Genomic DNA, 18,908 nt, shown 5'->3' on the forward strand with positions numbered 1-18,908 from the left:
AGTGACTCCATTGACACCAATGGAGCGAAGGTTGGATTCTGATTTCAGTGACCCCAGTGTGAATCCAGAATCACACTCCACCCCTCTTAGAACTGTATTGACCCCCTTCCTGTCACTCTGGGGTTGGGAGGTACCATTCTCGTGGGGGGAGATGGGAAATTATCCCCAATCTCAAGGGATTAAACTCCCTTCCCAGATTAAAAAGGGGCCTGTAATGGGAAGGATTTTTATTTTTAATTTCCTGATAGGGAAAAAAAAATCCAATCTGGCTTCCCCAGAAATTTTAACCTCCCCCCTCCCGAAAGTGTAATGGTTCCTTCCAGGGGTCAGAGAGTCTCCCAGCTGATGGGATGAACCATTTCACTGATGAGGGGGAGCAGGGGTAAAATGCCAAAGGTTCAAATTTGACCCGTTTCATTTTCATTTCTCCATATCTGAAAAATTAGACCCTTTTAATGTTTTTGTTCTTTTTAGTAAAAGGGGGATTTTTTTTAATCAAAGTGCCAGTAGTGGGGATTTGCATCAGCACACGACTATCTTCCCCCACCCCTGTGAAAATGGAACATTCCAAAGTGTCAGTTAGGGCAGTTGCCCCGTTCCCCTTCCCACTGACAATGGAACCTTCCAAAAGTGGCAGTTGGCCAGATACCCTTCTCAGTGAGAATGGAACCTTCCAAAGGGTCTGTTATGGCAGTTGGGCAGGCCCCTCCCCCTAGGGTTAGGCCACGCCCCTGACGTGTTTGACGGGATCGGACCCCATCCACACTCGGCACTAAGTGGGGTTTATAAGACATGCCAGAAAGCCCCTACACACCTCAATCTAGACAAGGCCTTAGGGGCCAGTTATGGGGCCACTGGCCCATAGCAGAGGCCCCACCCAATAGCAGACGCTACTGGGCTGCCCTGGAGCATGGGACAGGGCATAGGACCCCACACCCTATGGAAAGCAGGGCGAGATCTCCCACGAGACACTGCAGCAGCCTTTCCAAATTGAAATATTTCCGTCTCCAGCTGAAGTTATTCAGTATTCATATTCCACTGGAGAAAGCAAACATTTTCCTCTCCCTAAAACCCCATATTTCAACTAGCTCCAATTCCTATATTTTCACCAAACTTTTTTCTCCCATCGATATGTCAGGCCTTTGCCTCATATAGGGCTTTGCACGTCAAAATTCACCAGTTTTAAGGAGTCAAACTAAAAACCACTCGGTTTTCCCTTTATAATAAAGGTTCCATTTATTAATAAACGATCGGATCTCTGTTTAGATCAGTAGCTCATTGATTGTTACACAGTCCTGACAGGCCAATAACCGTGGCTTATAACCATCTACAACATGTGGTGCTCATGTCAGTAACATCCTTATAACATGCACAGGTCATTCGTTAGCCCTTTGTAATATCAACCACGACCCTAATTTCTCCTCTTAGTTAAGTTTCTCTTTACAGTATCCAGAAACCAACTACTTTTATAGTATTGGCGAGGCTATAAGGTCCAGTCCTCCAGCCAACCATAGAGTCAAAGACGAGAAGAGTGGCTAGACAAGACCTGAAGATGACTCACCATGGAGTTGCGGTGTGACCTATGGAAGAACCCACCAATGGCATCTTTGTCTGTTCAAAGGGATCTCTTTCCTCTGAAGCCGAGGAAGGACCCTCTCACAGCCATTGAGCACGTTAATATGACACAAATGTAGAATGACCATTTTGGGTCATCAGCGGGGTTCGCACATTGGGTCTTCCAGTGATAAAAGCACGATCCTTTACTTCACAAACTGAACAAGTTAACTCCATCCACCAGCAGCTGTAATAGGCTTCAGAGTAACAGCCGTGTTAGTTTGTATTCGCAAAAAGAAAAGGAGTACTTGTGGCACCTTAGAGACTAACCAATTTATTTGAGCATGAGCTTTCGTGAGCTACAGCTCACTTCATCGGATGCATCGGATGAAGTGAGCTGTAGCTCACGAAAGCTTATGCTTAGTCTCTAGTTAGTCTTATGTTAGTCTCTAAGGTGCCACAAGTACTCCTTTTCTTTTTGTAATAGGCTTGTATCCTATTTTTGGACCAGCCATGAGAGGGGAACAAGAACACGCACAATCTCCATCTATACTGTTCAAGAAGAAATTCTCTAGAAGTCCGCATTCCCCACTAAAGAGGTTCATTAGACCCGAGACCTCGTTAATATAACGAGGCATTTTCGTGGATCTCATCCAACCACATGGCAAGTTAGCCGCAGGCTAAGCCTACAGGGGGTGACTTCCTGTGAGCAAGATACAAAGGGGGTGTGTGATTTCCTGTGAGCAAGACCCACCCTACAGGGGGGCAACTTCTTGTCAGAGAGACCTGGATGCGGGGGTGACTTCCTGAAAGTGATCCCACCTCAGGGGTGCAACTTCCTGTGGGCAAGACCCATGCTAGAGGGGGTGACTTCCTGTCCGTGATGCCCTACCCAATGGGACAACTTCCTGGGAGTGAGGCTTGCGAGATGGATCGACTTCCTATAAGCCAGACCGTGTCCTAGTGGGGCGACTTCCTGTGAGCAAGACCTGCCTAGCGGCACAGCTTCCTATGAGCCAGAGCTGCCCCAGAGGGAGCGACTTCCTGCAGGCCAGTCCCCCGCATCCCTCCCTAGTCCCGTCCCTTCTTGTGGGTCTTCTGGTGCTGGGTGAAGGCAGAGCTCTGGACGAAACACCGGCCGCACTGGCCACACTGGTAGGGCCGTTCACCGGTGTGGATGCGCCGGTGAGCCGCCAGGTTGGAGTTCTGGCTGAATCCCCGGCCGCAGTCGGGGCAGCGGTAAGGCCGCTCGCCGGTGTGGGTGCGCCGGTGCTGGGCGTAGGTGGAGCGCTGGGAGAAGCACCTCCCGCACTGGGCACACTGGTACGGCCGCTCGCCGGTGTGAGTGCGCCGGTGGGCAGCCAGGTGAGCCTGGCGGATGAAGCTACGCCCGCAGTCCCCACACCGGAAAGGCTTTTCTCCGGTATGGGTGGTCTGGTGGGTGATGAGGTTGGAGGTCTGGCTGAAGGTTTTGCCACACACTGGGCAGCGGTAACGCTTTTCGCCGGTGTGGACCCGCCGGTGCTTGACCAGGTAGGAGCCGTCGTTGAAGCCTTTGCCGCACTCCTCGCACCGGAAGGGCCGCTCGCCGGTGTGGATGCGCTGGTGCTGGGCCAGCTTGGTGCTCTGCCCGAAGGCTTTGCCGCACTGCCCGCAGGTGTAGGGCCGATGCCCGGCATGGCCCTGCTGGTGCTCGGCCAGCGCCGCCCGCTCCAAGAAGCCCCGCCCGCAGTCATAGCAGCGGTAGTGGCGCTCACCGGTGTGGGTGCGCCGGTGGGCCGCCAGGTTGGAGCTCTGGCTGAAGCCGCGCCCGCAGTCTGGGCAGACAAACGGCTTCTCGCCCGTGTGGGTGCGCTGGTGGGTGCTCAGGTTGGAGCTCTGGCTGAAGCTCTTGCCGCAGTCTGGGCAGACGAAAGGTCTCTCGCCGCGGTGGATGCGTCGGTGCTGGGCCAGCGCTGAGCTCCAGGTGAAGCCTTTGCCGCACTCGGGACATTTGTAAGGCTTTTCGCCCGTGTGCGACACCTGGTGCTGGATGAGGTGGGAGCTCTGCCCGAAGCTTTTATCGCACACCGAGCACTTGTAAGGTTTCTCCGGGGCCGGGGCAGGGAGGCTGCCCTGCTGGGCTGGCTTCTCCTGGCTCCTCCCTGGAGGGTCCCCCTGCTGCTGCATGCCCACCCCTTCCCACCCTCCAGAGAACGTCCCCCGCAGATCCGCTTGGGGAACGTCCTCTTCGGCTCCTCCTGAGGGCCTCCCATGCAGATCCACCTGGGGAACCTCCCCTACAGAGCCTCTTGAGGGTATCCCACACAGGTTGATATGGGGAACATCTCCTTCGGATCCTCCAGAGAACATCTCACACAGATCCAGTTGGGGAACGTCTCTTTCAGACCCTCCAGAGACCGTCCGAAGCAGATCCGCTTGGGGAACGGTTTCTTCAGGTCCTCCAGACAGCACCTCACCCAGCTCTACTTGGGGGACATCCGCTATCGATAAGAGCTGGTGCAGTTCAGCCTTCTCCAGATCTTTCTGCACCGGATCCCATCCCAGGCTTTCACCATCACCTGCTGGAACAGAGAGAAGGAACCCAGACGGGCTTTCTGAACTGGGGCAGAGAAGAAAAGGGGGTACCCAAAATCCCTGTCCCTGACCAGTCCTGCCCCAAAATCCAATCTGAGTACTGGGGGGGTCTGCTCTACAGATCTCCACCTATAGAAGACCGCTCCCTGCTGGGGAGACCCCCACCACCACACCCCCAGTTTCTTACCCATTCCCTGCTGGAACTCTGGCTCCTCTTTCAGAGCCCAGCCCAGAGGGCATGCAGCCTCGGGGTAGGGGCTCAGAGCCAGCACCCCCTGCTGGGCTTCCCCGGTGGCACTGGGCTCTTCTCCCTCCACCTTGATGCTCACCGCCTCCCAGCGCTGCAGGGAGGGCTCCATGGCTCCGGGGGTCGTCCATAGGCCAACGCCGACCTGAGGACAACCCAAAAGCACCCGTGAGCACAGAGCCAGAGCAAAGAGGGCTCAATCAAACAGGCGCTGCGGGACTGAGTGTTTCTGGGGCAGGAGGCAGAGCCCGGGGGCAAGCCCCCTGCCACTCCAGCCGTGGGCTCCATCTCCAACCCTCGCTCTGCCCCACAGTGCAATCTCCACTATAGTCATTTACACCGAAGGGCGTCCGAGTGCAGCGTTTCTCAAATGCAGCCGCCTGCGGCCACCAGGAGCTTTTCTTGCAGCCACAGCCTCCAGGGTGGTGATTGGGGGTCGGGGGGAGGACAGCAGCAGCCCCTCCCCGGGGCCTCCAGTAGGGATTGGGGCCCTCTCTTCTGGAGCCACAAATGCCGGAGGAGCAGACGGCTGGAGTGAGTTCCCCAGCTTCCTGGGGCAGTGGGGTTCAGGCTTCCAGCTTCAGTCTGGGGCTTCGGGCTCACCAGCCCCGGTCCCCACTGCCCACCCCGGCCCCTCACCCATCCACCCCATCACCCCCGGTCCCCGCTGCCCACCCCGGCCCCTCGCCCATCCACCCCATCACCCCCGGTCCCCGCTGCCCACCCCGGCCCCTCGCCCATCCACCCCATCACCCCCGGTCCCCGCTGCCCACCCCGGCCCCTCGCCCATCCACCCCATCACCCCTGGCCTCCCTTCCAAGGCGTGATTTGTCCCCCGGCTTGCCGGGGCTGAGAAAGTCTGCTGTGAAAGGTGATTATTTGTACGTTTTGTTAATATCCCTTTTCACTGCCTCCCAGCTCGCAAGTCCGGTGCTGTGCAAAGTGATATTAAGAAACACAGCTATCACGATTCACAGCCCCAGACTTACTAGCTAACAAATCTAAAAAAAAACTAAAAAAAAACCCCCCAATCCAAAAAGCAAAAGAAACAACAACCAAAAGACGACATGCAAAGCACCCGATTTGCGTTTCTATTCTGTTTAGATCAGGGGTTCTCAAACTGGGGGTTGGGACCCCTCAGGGGGTCACAAGGTTATTACAGGGGGGGTCGCCAGCTGTCAGCCTCCACCCCAAACCCCACTTCGCCTCCAGCCTTTAAAATGGTGTTAAATATATAAAATAGTGTTTTTAATGTATAAGGGGGGGTCGCACTCAGAGGCTTGCTGTGTGAAAGGGGTCCGCAGGACAAAAGTTTGAGAACCGCTGGCTTAGATCCAGTAAAGAAGAGAGACAACTGGACGTTATTTTTATTATTGAGTCTGAAAAAAAAACAAAAAACCCACCCCACCCGTACCTAGCTCAATTGTAATGGTCTGGACGTGGCTACGGGCAGATGTATTTGGTTCTCCGAAAGCGAATTCAGTGTTTTAGGACAAATTGTCCTCGCCGGCCACCAAAACCAGAGGTGTGGGAACCCCTATCCTAGTGCATCCCCACCAGTTCACGCCCAGGAAAATCCCACGTTGCAGCCAGTGGGCTCAGATGCACGGTCCCCCCCCCCCGCTCCCCGTGCACCCCCAGAGCTGGGGGGACGGGACCCTGCACCACCCGCTTCCCCGTGCGCCCCCGGAGCGGGCTGGGCGGCGGGGGGACCCTGCTGGGCTCAGTTCCCTCCCTGGTTCCCAGGAGGCCCCGACTCACCGGAGCGGGGAGGGGGGAACGATTTTCCCCACCCCAGGGGAGCCCGATCCGGCCCCGGGGGCCCAGGGAGCCCGCCGCCGAGCCCAGGGGCTGGGGTGGGGGGCGGGCTCGAGGAGCTGGGAACAGGAAGGTCCCTTTGCTCGCCTGTCCCCTCTTCCTTCCTGGCTGAGAAGCCCAGGAGGTGGAGCCGTCTCGTTGGAACGCGTTCGCTGCAGCAGGGGGCGAGCTGTGGGCTGCGGCTCGCCACGTGGTGGCAGCAGTGGGATACGCCGGGCGATAAGAGGCCCTGGGGCCCCTTCCCTGCCCACGCTGAGCCAGCCAGTCCCCAGCCCGGGGGCAGGATCGGACCCCCCGCCCCCTGGAGGGGAAAGGCCCTTTGTCCCATTCCCCACCCCTCTGAGCCAGCCCATCCTCTGCCCCCAGATATGCCTCTGAGCAGGGTCATGAGCAAAGTGATGTGGCGGAAATAGTCCCCAAGGTCTCGGCGCAGTGGAGATGGAATTTTTTTTTTTACCAGGTGTATTACTGTCCTAGCTAGAGACCCCAGCTGAGATTGGGCCCCCGCCGTGTCAGGTGCTGCACAGAACTCAGCTGAGAGCAGGGTCCTCCTGGTTGTGCCCGGTGCTGACGGCTAGCGGGGGCCCCCTTGTGCCAGATGCTGCACAGACCCCACCCGTGATCCGGGCCATAGGCGCCAACTTCTGCTCCCGCTGGTGGGTGCTCGACCCCCTTGTGCCCCCGCACCCGCCTTTGCCCCGCCCCCTCCCACCCCTTCCCCAAAGCCCCTGCCCCTATTCCGAGTCCTTCCCCAAATCCCCACCCAGCCCGGCCTCTTCCCCGCCTCCTCCCCTAAGCGCGCCACATTCCCGCCCCTCCCGCTTCCTCGCGGCACGCCCCCAAACAGCGGGGAGCTTGGCTGTGGATTTTTCCCCATGGGCGCTCCAGCCCCAGAGCACCCACAGAGTGCTCTGCTCACGGCCCCTTTGTGCCAGGCGCTGCACAAACACACAGAGAGGGAGAGACCGGCCCCGTTTTTCAACTGGGTAAACTGAGGCCCAAAGGAAAGCAATGACTTACCAGAAGTCTCACAGGGTGTCTCTGGGAGAGCTGGGGCTAGAACCCAGGAGTTAGTCCCAGCCCCCACTTCTCGAACCCACTCGACCCCGCTCCTTTCCCACAGCGAGGGATAGAACCCAGGAGTCCTGGCTCCCAGCCCCCACTTCTCGAACCCGCTCGACCCCGCTCCTTTCCCACAGCGAGGGATAGAACCCAGGAGTCCTGGCTCCCAGCCCCCACTTCTCGAACCCGCTCGACCCCGCTCCTTTCCCACAGCGAGGGATAGAACCCAGGAGTCCTGGCTCCCAGCCCCCACTTCTCGAACCCGCTAGACCCCGCTCCTTTCCCACAGCGAGGGATAGAACCCAGGAGTCCTGGCTCCCAGCCCCCACTTCTCGAACCCACTCGACCCCGCTCCTTTCCCACAGCGAGGGATAGAACCCAGGAGTCCTGGCTCCCAGCCCCCACTTCTCGAACCCGCTCGACCCCGCTCCTTTCCCACAGCGAGGGATAGAACCCAGGAGTCCTGGCTCCCAGCCCCCACTTCTCGAACCCACTCGACCCCGCTCCTTTCCCACAGCGAGGGATAGAACCCAGGAGTCCTGGCTCCCAGCCCCCACTTCTCGAACCCGCTAGACCCCGCTCCTTTCCCACAGCGAGGGATAGAACCCAGGAGTCCTGGCTCCCAGCCCAAACTTCTCGAACCCGCTAGACCCCGCTCCTTTCCCACAGCGAGGGATAGAACCCAGGAGTCCTGGCTCGCAGCCCAAACTTCTTGAACCCGCTAGACCCCACTCCTCTCCCAGAGCTGGGGAGAGAACCCAGGAGTCCCAGCTCCCAACTGCATGCTTCCACGTCCCCCCTTGGGGCGGCGGCATCCCCGATCATGGAATCACTCAGGCTATGTCTACACCACAGACCTTACAGCGGCACAGTGGCACCCATGCAGCTGCATCGCTGTAGGATCGCTCCCGTAGCCGCTTTATGCCGACGGGAGAGAGCTCTCCTGCCAACATGGCGCTGTGCAGGCCACTACCGATGCCGGCGAAACGTACGTCTCTCGCGGGGTGTTTTTTCCACGCTCCTGAGCGGCACAAGTGGTCACGTAGTCATGGCCCAATTGGCTTTCGAAGAAGTTCCACGGTCCCCACCGAAGCTGGACGGTGCCTCTGCAGACACCACCTCTGAGGCTGTTACTAGAGAGGAGGCTGGTAGCCACCCCACCATTGAACTGGCCTCACCCTTTCTGGGATGAAAGAGTCTGGCGGCCTGTATTTGTAAAGCTCCCACGCTTCCATTCTTCCCATCGGGGGCCTGGGCGGTGGAAGAGCCCTGGAGTCAAGGAGGTGCCTTTTGATGGTCCCAAGGCATTTCCTTTCAGATTCGGCCAAGTTCAGCGTGGAACTGGCAACTAAAGACAGACAACAGGCGACTAGGGAAAGAGATTTATTGTGTAGACAGAGATGCCAACAGGCAGCTCGACGGTTTTTGGTACTGGGTTGCTTCTCAGTTGGAACTGGAAAGGGTAACCAGAGACCAGCGTAGGGAGCCCACTGGAGTGGTGGCAAAGGGGTGGAGAAACATAGAATCCAGCCTGGCCTGATTTCAGAAGTTCCTTGGTCAGGATAATTCATAACTCTACAGTAAATTCCTCTCCCTTTGGTCCCATCTCCACAGAATCTGACTCCAGTGATCTAGATCTCCAGCTGGCGTCAACGGGCATAGATCTGTTTACTTCATTCCCACCAGCAGGGGATCTGGCCCCATTGACTCCGATGAAACCATGTCTAATTGACACCAGATGGGGATCTGGCCCCATTGACTCCGATGAAGCCATGTTTAACTGACACCAGCTGGAGATCTGGTCCATTGAAGCTACGGCCGAGTGACACCAGCTGAGGATCTGGACCCGTTGACCCTGATGGAGCAATGTCCAATTGACACCAGCTGGACATCTGGTCCATTGACCCCAATGGAGCTATGGCCGAGTGACACCAGCTGAGGATCTGGCCCCATTGACCCTGATGGAGATACATCCAATTGACTCCAGCTGGGGATCTGACCCATTTATGTCTCTCTCACACAGAGGGGAAAAATCCTCCCTCCAATGCCTCAACATCCCTCAGAACCTTTCCCCTTCTCCTCCAGCTCCCACGCCGCATTATAATGATACTTCACCTTTAGCTAGCACTTTCCATTGGTAGAGCTTAACGCAGTCTACAAAAGTAGTCCCATTTTTACCAACGGAGATACTGAGGCCCGGAGAGGGGCAGGAACAGAACTGAGGCATCCTGAGGCCCAGCGCTCTATCCACTTGGCCACCCTGCCTCTTAGCTGGTGTGCATTGGCCACAGAGCCGCTGATGGTGATGGAGCCAGGCCCAGCCCCACTGGAAGGGAATTTGGATTGCCCATCTCCACCATCCCCATCAACCATCAAAAGCCCCAAGAAATTCCCCCAGATCCCCAAAGGAGGTTTTGATGAACTAGGTCCTTTCCCGTCTGGGGATTTCCCCATCCCAATCCTTGGTGGAATTAGTGTAATTGATTATCTGTGTCCTAATGCCCAGGTATGCCTCAGGACCCCAATGTGCCAGGCGCTGTACAAACACAGAACCAAAAAAAGTCTCTTCCCAAAAAGGATCTGAGCCAATGATAAGATGTCCACAGTCCATCTCCTGGGGGTACTTCCACCAGGTGTTGTGGGTATCAAAGGTAGCCATTTGCCTCCAATTCAGCTGTAACCCACGGGTCCATACGTAGCCCATACTCACACCACAAATGAGGCTGTTACAACACCTCTTACAGACGCCGGGTCTTCAGTTTCGGCTGGAGAAGTTCATTCTCCAAGTCGATGGGACTGCCCGAGATGGCGGACAACTTTGTTTGGCTCTGTCACAAGTTGAGGAACGTTGCTTTCAATCCCAAACTGACCGGTTTGCAAACAATGTCTGGCAAAAGATTGGGGCACATCCAATTTGGGGCGTCTGTCCTCATTTTTTATTGTAAAACGTCAATGTCGTTTTCATTCAAAAGAATGTTTTGTGAATTGGGGGGCAGGAAGTTCCGATTTGGGGCATCTGTCCTCGTTTTTTATTGTAAAACGTCAATGTCGTTTTCATTCAAAAGAATGTTTTGTAAATTGGGGGGCGTTTTTCCTCAATTCCGCCCCCCCCCAAATTTCAACACTATTTTCATTCTCAAACCAACAATTCCTCTCTCTTTCTCTTTTAACGGTATTGCAAAACTAGTTTTGTTGTTAGAAAAAATGCAATTTGCGTGTTTTTCTATTTCTGGATTTTTTGCCACCGATTGCAACAAATGAATGACGTCCCGGAATCTTTCCCCCTCCCCAGATTTTCATTTCATTCAAAAATTCAACATTGTTCTCCTTCCAAAACCATTTCATTTTCTTTAAAATTTTTCCCAAACCTTTTCACTTTGTTTGATTGTTTTTAATAATTTGGGGTTTTCCTCGTTGTCTCATTCCAGAATTTCAAAGTTCTTCTAATTCCAACAAGGCATAATGTTTTGTGTCTTTAAAATATTTTACTAAACTTTTGGCAGGAAAAAAATTTGATTTGAGGGGATGTCATAAATATAAAGGGAAGGGTAAACCCCTTTGAAATCCCTCCTGGCCAGGGGAAAGCTCCTCTCACCTGGAAAGGGTTAAGGAGCTAAAGGTAACCTCGCTGGCACCTGACCAAAATGACCAATGAGGAGACAAGATACTTTCAAAAGCTGGGAGGAGGGAGAGAAACAAAGGGTCTGTGTCTGTCTGTAGTCGTCTTGGCCGGGGACAGAACAGGAATGGAGTCTTAGAACTTTTAGTAAGTAATCTAGCTAGGTATGTGTTAGATTATGATTTCTTTAAATGGCTGAGAAAAGAATTGTGCTGAATAGAATAACTATTTCTGTCTGTGTATCTTTTTTGTAACTTAAGGTTTTGCCTAGAGGGGTTCTCTATGTTTTTGAATCTAATTACCCTGTAAGATATATACCATCCTGATTTTACAGGGGGGATTTCTTTATTTCTATTTACTTCTATTTTTTTATTAAAAGTCTTCTTGTAAAACACTGAATGCTTTTTCATTGTTCTCAGATCCAAGGGTTTGGGTTTGTGGTCACCTATGCAAATTGGTGAGGCTTTTTATCCAACATTTCCCAGGAAAGGGGGGGTGCAAGTGTTGGGAGGATTGTTCATTGTTCTTAAGATCCAAGGGTCTGGGTCTGTAGTCACCTAGGCAAATTGGTGAGGCTTTTTACCAAACCTTGTCCAGGAAGTGGGGTGCAAGGTTTTGGGAAGTATTTTGGGGGGAAGGACGCGTCCAAACAGCTCTTCCCCAGTAACCAGTATTAGTTTGGTGGTGGTAGCGGCCTGTCCAAGGTGTAATATTTTGTACCTTGGGGAAGTTTTGACCTAAGCTGGTAAAGATAAGCTTAGGAGGTTTTTCATGCAGGTCCCCACATCTGTACCCTAGAGTTCAGAGTGGGGGAGGAACCGTGACATGGTGGCACAGTGGTGGGATTAACCTGAAATCATTTTGAGATCCAGTTGAGATTTTTTGAACTAGAAATACAGATTTTAAAAAGGAATTTTTAGGAAGTCCAGAAGGCAGCTTTGAAACTGAAAGCAGCTTGGTTTCTCTCTGCTTTGTGGCCAAGCAGAGACAAAAGGGGATTATCTTGTGAATTGCAGGTTTTCTTGCCTGGAGGCAGGGTACTTAACTCCTGCAGGGAAATTCACAGTCTTCCAACCCAGAGGTTTTTTTTTTTCTTTTCTTCCTAAAAGTAAATAGGGGGTGTGTGCTCTACCCATTTGCCTGGAGACAAAAGTGGCAGGGTTTTTTTTTAGGATTTTGATTTTTTTTTTTTTTTTTTGTTTTACAAGGAGCACAGGTTTGAAAAGAAATTTTTTTTTTCTTTGGGCTGGGTAAGCAGTTTTCCAAGTAGTTGGAGGTTTTTTGCTTTAATTTGGGCCCAGAGCAGAGACAAGGGAATTGTCTTTTTCTGTAGGCTGACAATCACTATCAGAGAATAGGTATTCTATTCCAGCACAGCAAAATTTTACAGCCAAGTTTTGTTTGTTTATTTCTGAACCTCGGGTGTAAAGTTAGTTAAAAACAGAGAGGTTAGAATGGGCAAATCCTCAGCTCGACTACAGCTGGAATTAGCCAAATTTCAGGCTGGGGAAAAACAAAGGGAACATGAAAGACAGATAGAACTCATGCGGCTGAAGGAGGAGGAGAAGGAAAAAGAGAGGAAGCATGTGGAGGAGATGGAGAGGATAAAGGCCCAGCAGAATATACCAACAAACCCTAGCAATCCTTCTCCAGGTACCACTTCCCATCCCAGAAAGTTCCCCACCTACAAGGCAGGTGATGATACTGAGGCCTTCTTAGAAAACTTCGAAAGGGCCTGCCTTGGGTACAACATCTCTACTGACCAATACATGGTAGAGCTGAGGCCGCAGCTCAGTGGACCCTTAGCTGAGGTGGCAGCTGAAATGCCTAAAGAACACATGAACAAGTATGAACTGTTTAAATCCAAGGCGAGAGTCAGAATGGGGATAACACCCGAGCAGTCTCGTCGGAGGTTCAGAGCCCTAAGGTGGAAACCAGACATGTCATTTACCCGACATGCCTACCACATTGTAAAACATTGGGATGCCTGGATATCAGGAGCAAGTGTTGAATCTCCAGTAAATTTGCCCTTCCTAATGCAAATGGAACAATTCTTAGAGGGTGTTCCTGAGGAAATAGAAAGATACATCCTAGATGGGAAACCCAAAACTGTAATTGAGGCAGGAGAGATTGGAGCCAGATGGGTGGAGGTGGCAGAGAAGAAGAAAACTGGTCGCAGTTGGAGCGGAGACCAGAAGGGACCACCCCAGACCACACCCTATTACCGGGGGCCGCCCAAAGCCCCACCTACCTCCCAAAGAACCCTCCAGACCCCTTATCGTCCCACCACCCCATTCTCCAGCAACCCTCCTCGCCCCGGTGACCCGTCAGCTGGACGATGTTTTAAAAGTAACGAGCTGGGGCATGTAAAGGCCAACTGCCCCAAGAACCCCAACAGATTACAGTTCATTGCACCGGAATCACACCAGAGGTCCACAGGCCCAGATACCTCCCAGATACCCTTGGAGCGGAGGGAAACTGTGAGTGTGGGTGGGAAGAAGGTCACCGCGTGGAGGGACACCAGAGCTCAAGTGTCAGCTATCCATGCTTCCTTAGTGGACCCCAATTTAATCAACCCAGAGATCCAAGTGACGATTCAACCCTTCAAGTCCAACTCTTTCAATTTGCCTACAGCCAAGTTGCCTGTCCAGTACAAGGGCTGGTCAGGAATGTGGACTTTTGCAGTCTATGATGATTATCCCATCCCCATGCTGTTGGGGGAAGACTTGGCCAATCATGTGAAGCAGGCCAAGAGGGTGGGAATGGTCACCCGCAACCAGGCTAAACAAGCCGTGAGGCCTAGCTCTGTTCCGGAAACTTCTATCAGGACCCAGTCAGAGGTGATGGACCTGGACCCCAGGCCAATGTCTGCAACAGCAGTAGTGGATCCAGTCCCAGAGACCCAGACGGAACCAGTCCCAGAACCGGAACCAGCCGAACAACCAACACCAGACCCCGTGCCAGCACTGAATCCAGTACTTGCAACCTCAACACCAGAGGGCCCCACCGAACCTGAACTGGCAGCAGCCGATAACCCTACACAAGAGGCTCAGCCGGAGCCTGAATCCCAACATAGTGCACCAGCGGAGAGCGGTTCACAGTCAACAGAAACAGCTCCATCCCCTATATCGCTTCCAGAGGGACCAAGCCTAGGTCCACAATCCCATGAGGAACTGATGTCTCCAGCATCAAGGGAACAGTTCCAGACCGAACAGGAAGCAGATGAAAGCCTCCAGAGAGCTTGGACGGCGGCACGGAGCAACCCACCGCCTCTCAGCTCTTCTAATCGATCCAGGTTTGTTGTAGAAAGAGGACTTTTATACAAGGAAACTCTTTCTGGGGGACACCAGGAAGACTGGCATCCTCAGAGACAGTTGGTAGTTCCAACTAAATACCGGGCCAAGCTCTTGAGCTTAGCCCATGATCACCCTAGTGGCCATGCTGGGGTGAACAGGACCAAAGACCGTTTGGGGGGGTCATTCCACTGGGAGGAAATGGGCAAGGATGTTTCTACCTATGTCCAGTCTTGTGAGGTGTGCCAAAGAGTGGGAAAACCCCAAGACCAGGTCAAAGCTCCTCTCCAGCCACTCCCCATCATTGAAGTTCCATTTCAGCGAGTAGCTGTGGATATTCTGGGTCCTTTTCCGAAAAAGACACCCAGAGGAAAGCAGTACATACTGACTTTCATGGATTTTGCCACCCGATGGCCGGAAGCAGTAGCTCTAAGCAACACCAGGGCTAAAAGTGTGTGCCAGGCACTAGCAGACATTTTTGCCAGGGTAGGTTGGCCCTCCGACATCCTCACAGATGCAGGGACTAATTTCCTGGCAGGAACTATGAAAAACCTTTGGGAAGCTCATGGGGTAAATCACTTGGTTGCCACTCCTTACCATCATCAAACAAATGGCATGGTGGAGAAGTTTAATGGAACTTTGGGGGCCATGATACGTAAATTCGTAAATGAGCACTCCAATGATTGGGACCTAGTATTGCAGCAGTTGCTCTTTGCCTACAGAGCTGTACCACATCCCAGTTTAGGGTTTTCCCCATTTGAACTTGTATATGGCCGTGAGGTTAAGGGGCCATTGCAGTTGGTGAAGCAGCAATGGGAGGGATTTACACCTTCTCCAGGAACTAACATTCTGGACTTTGTAACCAACCTACAAAACACCCTCCGAACCTCTTTAGCCCTTGCTAGAGAAAACTTACAGGATGCTCAAAAAGAGCAAAAAGCCTGGTATGATAAACATGCCAGAGAGTGTTCCTTCAAAGTAGGAGACCAGGTCATGGTCTTAAAGGCGCTCCAGGCCCATAAAATGGAAGCATCGTGGGAAGGGCCATTCGTGGTCCAGGAGCACCTGGGAGCTGTTAATTATCTCATAGCATTCCCCACCTCCAACCGAAAGCCTAAGGTGTATCATATTAATTCTCTAAAGCCCTTTTATTCCAGAGAATTAAAGGTTTGTCAGTTTACAGCCCAGGGAGGAGACGACGCTGAGTGGCCTGAAGGTGTCTACTACGAAGGGAAATGTGCTGGTGGTGTGGAAGAGGTGAACCTCTCCATGACCCTTGGGCGTATGCAGCGACAGCAGATCCAGGAGCTGTGCACTAGCTACGCGCCAACGTTCTCAGCCACCCCAGGACTGACTGAACGGGCATACCACTCCATTGACACAGGTAATGCTCACCCAATTAGGGTCCAACCTTACCGGGTGTCTCCTCAAGCTAAAACTGCTATAGAACGGGAGATCCAGGATATGTTACAGATGGGTGTAATCCGCCCCTCTGAAAGTGCATGGGCATCTCCAGTGGTTCTAGTTCCCAAACCAGATGGGGAAATACGTTTTTGCGTGGACTACCGGAAGCTAAATGCTGTAACTCGCCCAGACAACTATCCCATGCCACGCACAGATGAACTATTAGAGAAACTGGGAAGGGCCCAGTTCATCTCTACCTTGGACTTAACCAAGGGGTACTGGCAGGTACCGCTAGATGAATCTGCCAAGGAAAGGTCAGCCTTCATCACACATCTCGGGCTGTATGAATTTAATGTACTCCCTTTCGGGCTGCGAAATGCACCCGCCACTTTCCAAAGACTTGTAGATGGTCTCCTAGCGGGATTAGGAGAATATGCAGTCGCCTACCTTGACGATGTGGCCATATTTTCGGATTCCTGGGCAGACCACCTGGAACATCTACAAAAAGTCCTTGAGCGCATAAGGGAGGCAGGACTAACTGTTAAGGCTAAGAAGTGTCAAATAGGCCTAAACAGAGTGACTTACCTTGGACACCAGGTGGGTCAAGGAACTATCAGCCCCCTACAGGCCAAAGTGGATGCTATCCAAAAGTGGCCTGTCCCAAAGTCAAAGAAACAGGTTCAATCCTTCTTAGGCTTGGCCGGTTATTACAGACGATTTGTACCGCACTACAGCCAAATCGCTGCCCCACTGACAGACCTAACCAAAAAGAAACAGCCAAATGCTGTTCAGTGGACCGGAAAGTGTCAGAAGGCCTTTAACAAGCTTAAAGCGACACTCATGTCTGACCCTGTACTAAGGGCCCCAGACTTTGACAAACCGTTCCTAGTAACCACAGATGCATCCGAGCGTGGTGTGGGAGCAGTTTTAATGCAGAAAGGACCTGATCAAGAATTCCACCCTGTAGTGTTTCTCAGCAAAAAACTGTCTGAGAGGGAAAGCAACTGGTCAGTCACTGAAAAAGAATGTTATGCCATTGTCTACGCTCTGGAAAAGCTACGCCCATATGTTTGGGGACGGCGTTTCCACCTGCAAACCGACCATGCTGCACTAAAGTGGCTTCACACTGTCAAAGAAACTAACAAAAAACTTCTTCGGTGGAGTTTAGCTCTCCAAGATTTTGATTTCGACATCCAACACATCTCAGGAGCTTCTAACAAAGTGGCTGATGCACTCTCCCGTGAAAGTTTCCCAGAATCAACTGGTTAAAATCGTCCTTGAGATGTGGAAAATATTGTTAGTCTTTATGTACTTGGTAGTATATTTAGAGATGCATGTGTCTTATTAACTCTGTTTTCCTAGAGCTCCAGGAAGAAATCCCAGCCAGTGTTTCACCCTAGCTGAGATTTGGGGGGCGTGTCATAAATATAAAGGGAAGGGTAAACCCCTTTGAAATCCCTCCTGGCCAGGGGAAAGCTCCTCTCACCTGTAAAGGGTTAAGGAGCTAAAGGTAACCTCGCTGGCACCTGACCAAAATGACCAATGAGGAGACAAGATACTTTCAAAAGCTGGGAGGAGGGAGAGAAACAAAGGGTCTGTGTCTGTCTGTAGTCGTCTTGGCCGGGGACAGAACAGGAATGGAGTCTTAGAACTTTTAGTAAGTAATCTAGCTAGGTATGTGTTAGATTATGATTTCTTTAAATGGCTGAGAAAAGAATTGTGCTGAATAGAATAACTATTTCTGTCTGTGTATCTTTTTTGTAACTTAAGGTTTTGCCTAGAGGGGTTCTCTATGTTTTTGAATCTAATTACCCTGTAAGATATATACCATCCTGATTTTACAGGGGGGATTTCTTTATTTCTATTTACTTCTATTTTTTATTAAAAGTCTTCTTGTAAAACACTGAATGCTTTTTCATTGTTCTCAGATCCAAGGGTTTGGGTTTGTGGTCACCTATGCAAATTGGTGAGGCTTTTTATCCAACATTTCCCAGGAAAGGGGGGGTGCAAGTGTTGGGAGGATTGTTCATTGTTCTTAAGATCCAAGGGTCTGGGTCTGTAGTCACCTAGGCAAATTGGTGAGGCTTTTTACCAAACCTTGTCCAGGAAGTGGGGTGCAAGGTTTTGGGAAGTATTTTGGGGGGAAGGACGCGTCCAAACAGCTCTTCCCCAGTAACCAGTATTAGTTTGGTGGTGGTAGCGGCCTGTCCAAGGTGTAATATTTTGTACCTTGGGGAAGTTTTGACCTAAGCTGGTAAAGATAAGCTTAGGAGGTTTTTCATGCAGGTCCCCACATCTGTACCCTAGAGTTCAGAGTGGGGGAGGAACCTTGACAGGGGAATGTTCCTTTTTTTTTTTTACTCCAAAACTTCATCATTTTCCTTTCCGAAGCAAAAACTTTTTGGATTATTTATGAGCAATTTTTTTAAATGTTGGGGTATTTTTGTATTTTTCCTCATCTTTTCCCTAGGCAGACACATGCAAGCGGCTCTCGTTGGCAAGCACTGCCCCCTCCCTCTCCCATTGGCTAGTTCCTGGCCAATGGGAGTGCAGAGCTGGTGCTTGGGGCATGGGCAGCGCACGGAGCTCCGTGGCCCCTCCACCTAGGAGGCGGACCTGCTGCTGGCCACTTCTGGGGTGCAGCGCAGTGTCAGAACAGGTAGGGACTAGCCTGCCTTAGCCGGGCAGCATCGCCAACGGGACTTTTAATCGACTTTTAATGGTCGGCAGTGCTGACCAGAGCTGCTGCAACCCAGTGCCTTACGTTCCGCAACTCAGTACTGGGTCATGACCCGCAATTTAAAAACCACTGATCTAATGAACTCTATCTAAGATGCTACACTAGAATTGAAATCTGTATCTAGAGTTTTGTGAAAAGTTTTGACTGAAACTTTTTTGGTGAAAACTGAAGATTTGCCTCCGTTTCACCAGCTTCTTTCGGGGGGAGGGGGAAACCCTAAAAAAAAATTCCCAAAACCCCAAAATGTTTAGATTTTTTAATTCAAAATGTCTTTTCAATTCTAAATTTTCTTGCCTTTTTTTTTTTTAAGAGTAAAAAACACATTAAATAATGCCCCAAATTTTTCATTTTGGGTCAAACAAAACATGTTGTTTGATCCAAAAAGATTTTCTTTTCCGGCATTTTGATTCACTGGAAATTTGGGGAAAAAATTAATTTTGTGGTCACTGGAAAAGGATTTTTTAAAATTGTTCGGAATTGGCATGGAAACGAAAAAAAATCCATCCTTCCCCCAAATGTAGACTAGTGTCTAGACTGTGTCTAGACTCTAGAATAACACATTTAGCTTGATTTTAAACAAGCTGAGAAACAACA

The 18,908-nt window shown here is 51.6% G+C and overlaps 1 protein-coding gene across 1 annotated transcript; it reads right to left on the reverse strand.

The window, feature by feature from the left end:
• Positions 1–1,210: 1,210 nt before the first annotated feature.
• Positions 1,211–6,312, reverse strand: LOC311522918 (uncharacterized protein). Its single transcript, XM_084632502.1, has 3 exons — positions 6,140–6,312; positions 4,319–4,523; positions 1,211–4,118 (listed from the first exon to the last, which is right to left on the reverse strand). Exons 2-3 carry the CDS (start codon positions 4,488–4,490, stop codon positions 2,626–2,628), a joined length of 1,665 nt encoding a protein of 554 aa, XP_084488628.1. The 5' UTR covers positions 4,491–4,523; positions 6,140–6,312; the 3' UTR covers positions 1,211–2,625.
• Positions 6,313–18,908: the final 12,596 nt, after the last annotated feature.

Source organism: Lepidochelys olivacea (assembly GCF_965140295.1).
Source record: "Lepidochelys olivacea isolate rLepOli2 genome assembly, chromosome: 6".
In the NCBI taxonomy this organism is placed as follows: domain Eukaryota; kingdom Metazoa; phylum Chordata; order Testudines; family Cheloniidae; genus Lepidochelys; species Lepidochelys olivacea.

Coding starts and splice junctions, on each gene's coding strand:
- LOC311522918 (XM_084632502.1), bottom strand. CDS start 4,490: ATGGAGCCCTCCCTGCAGCGCTGGGAGGCGGTGAGCATCAAGGTGGAG. Junction 4,119..4,318: donor AGAGTTCCAGCAGGGAATGG/GTAAGAAACTGG, acceptor TCTCTGTTCCAG/CAGGTGATGGTGAAAGCCTG.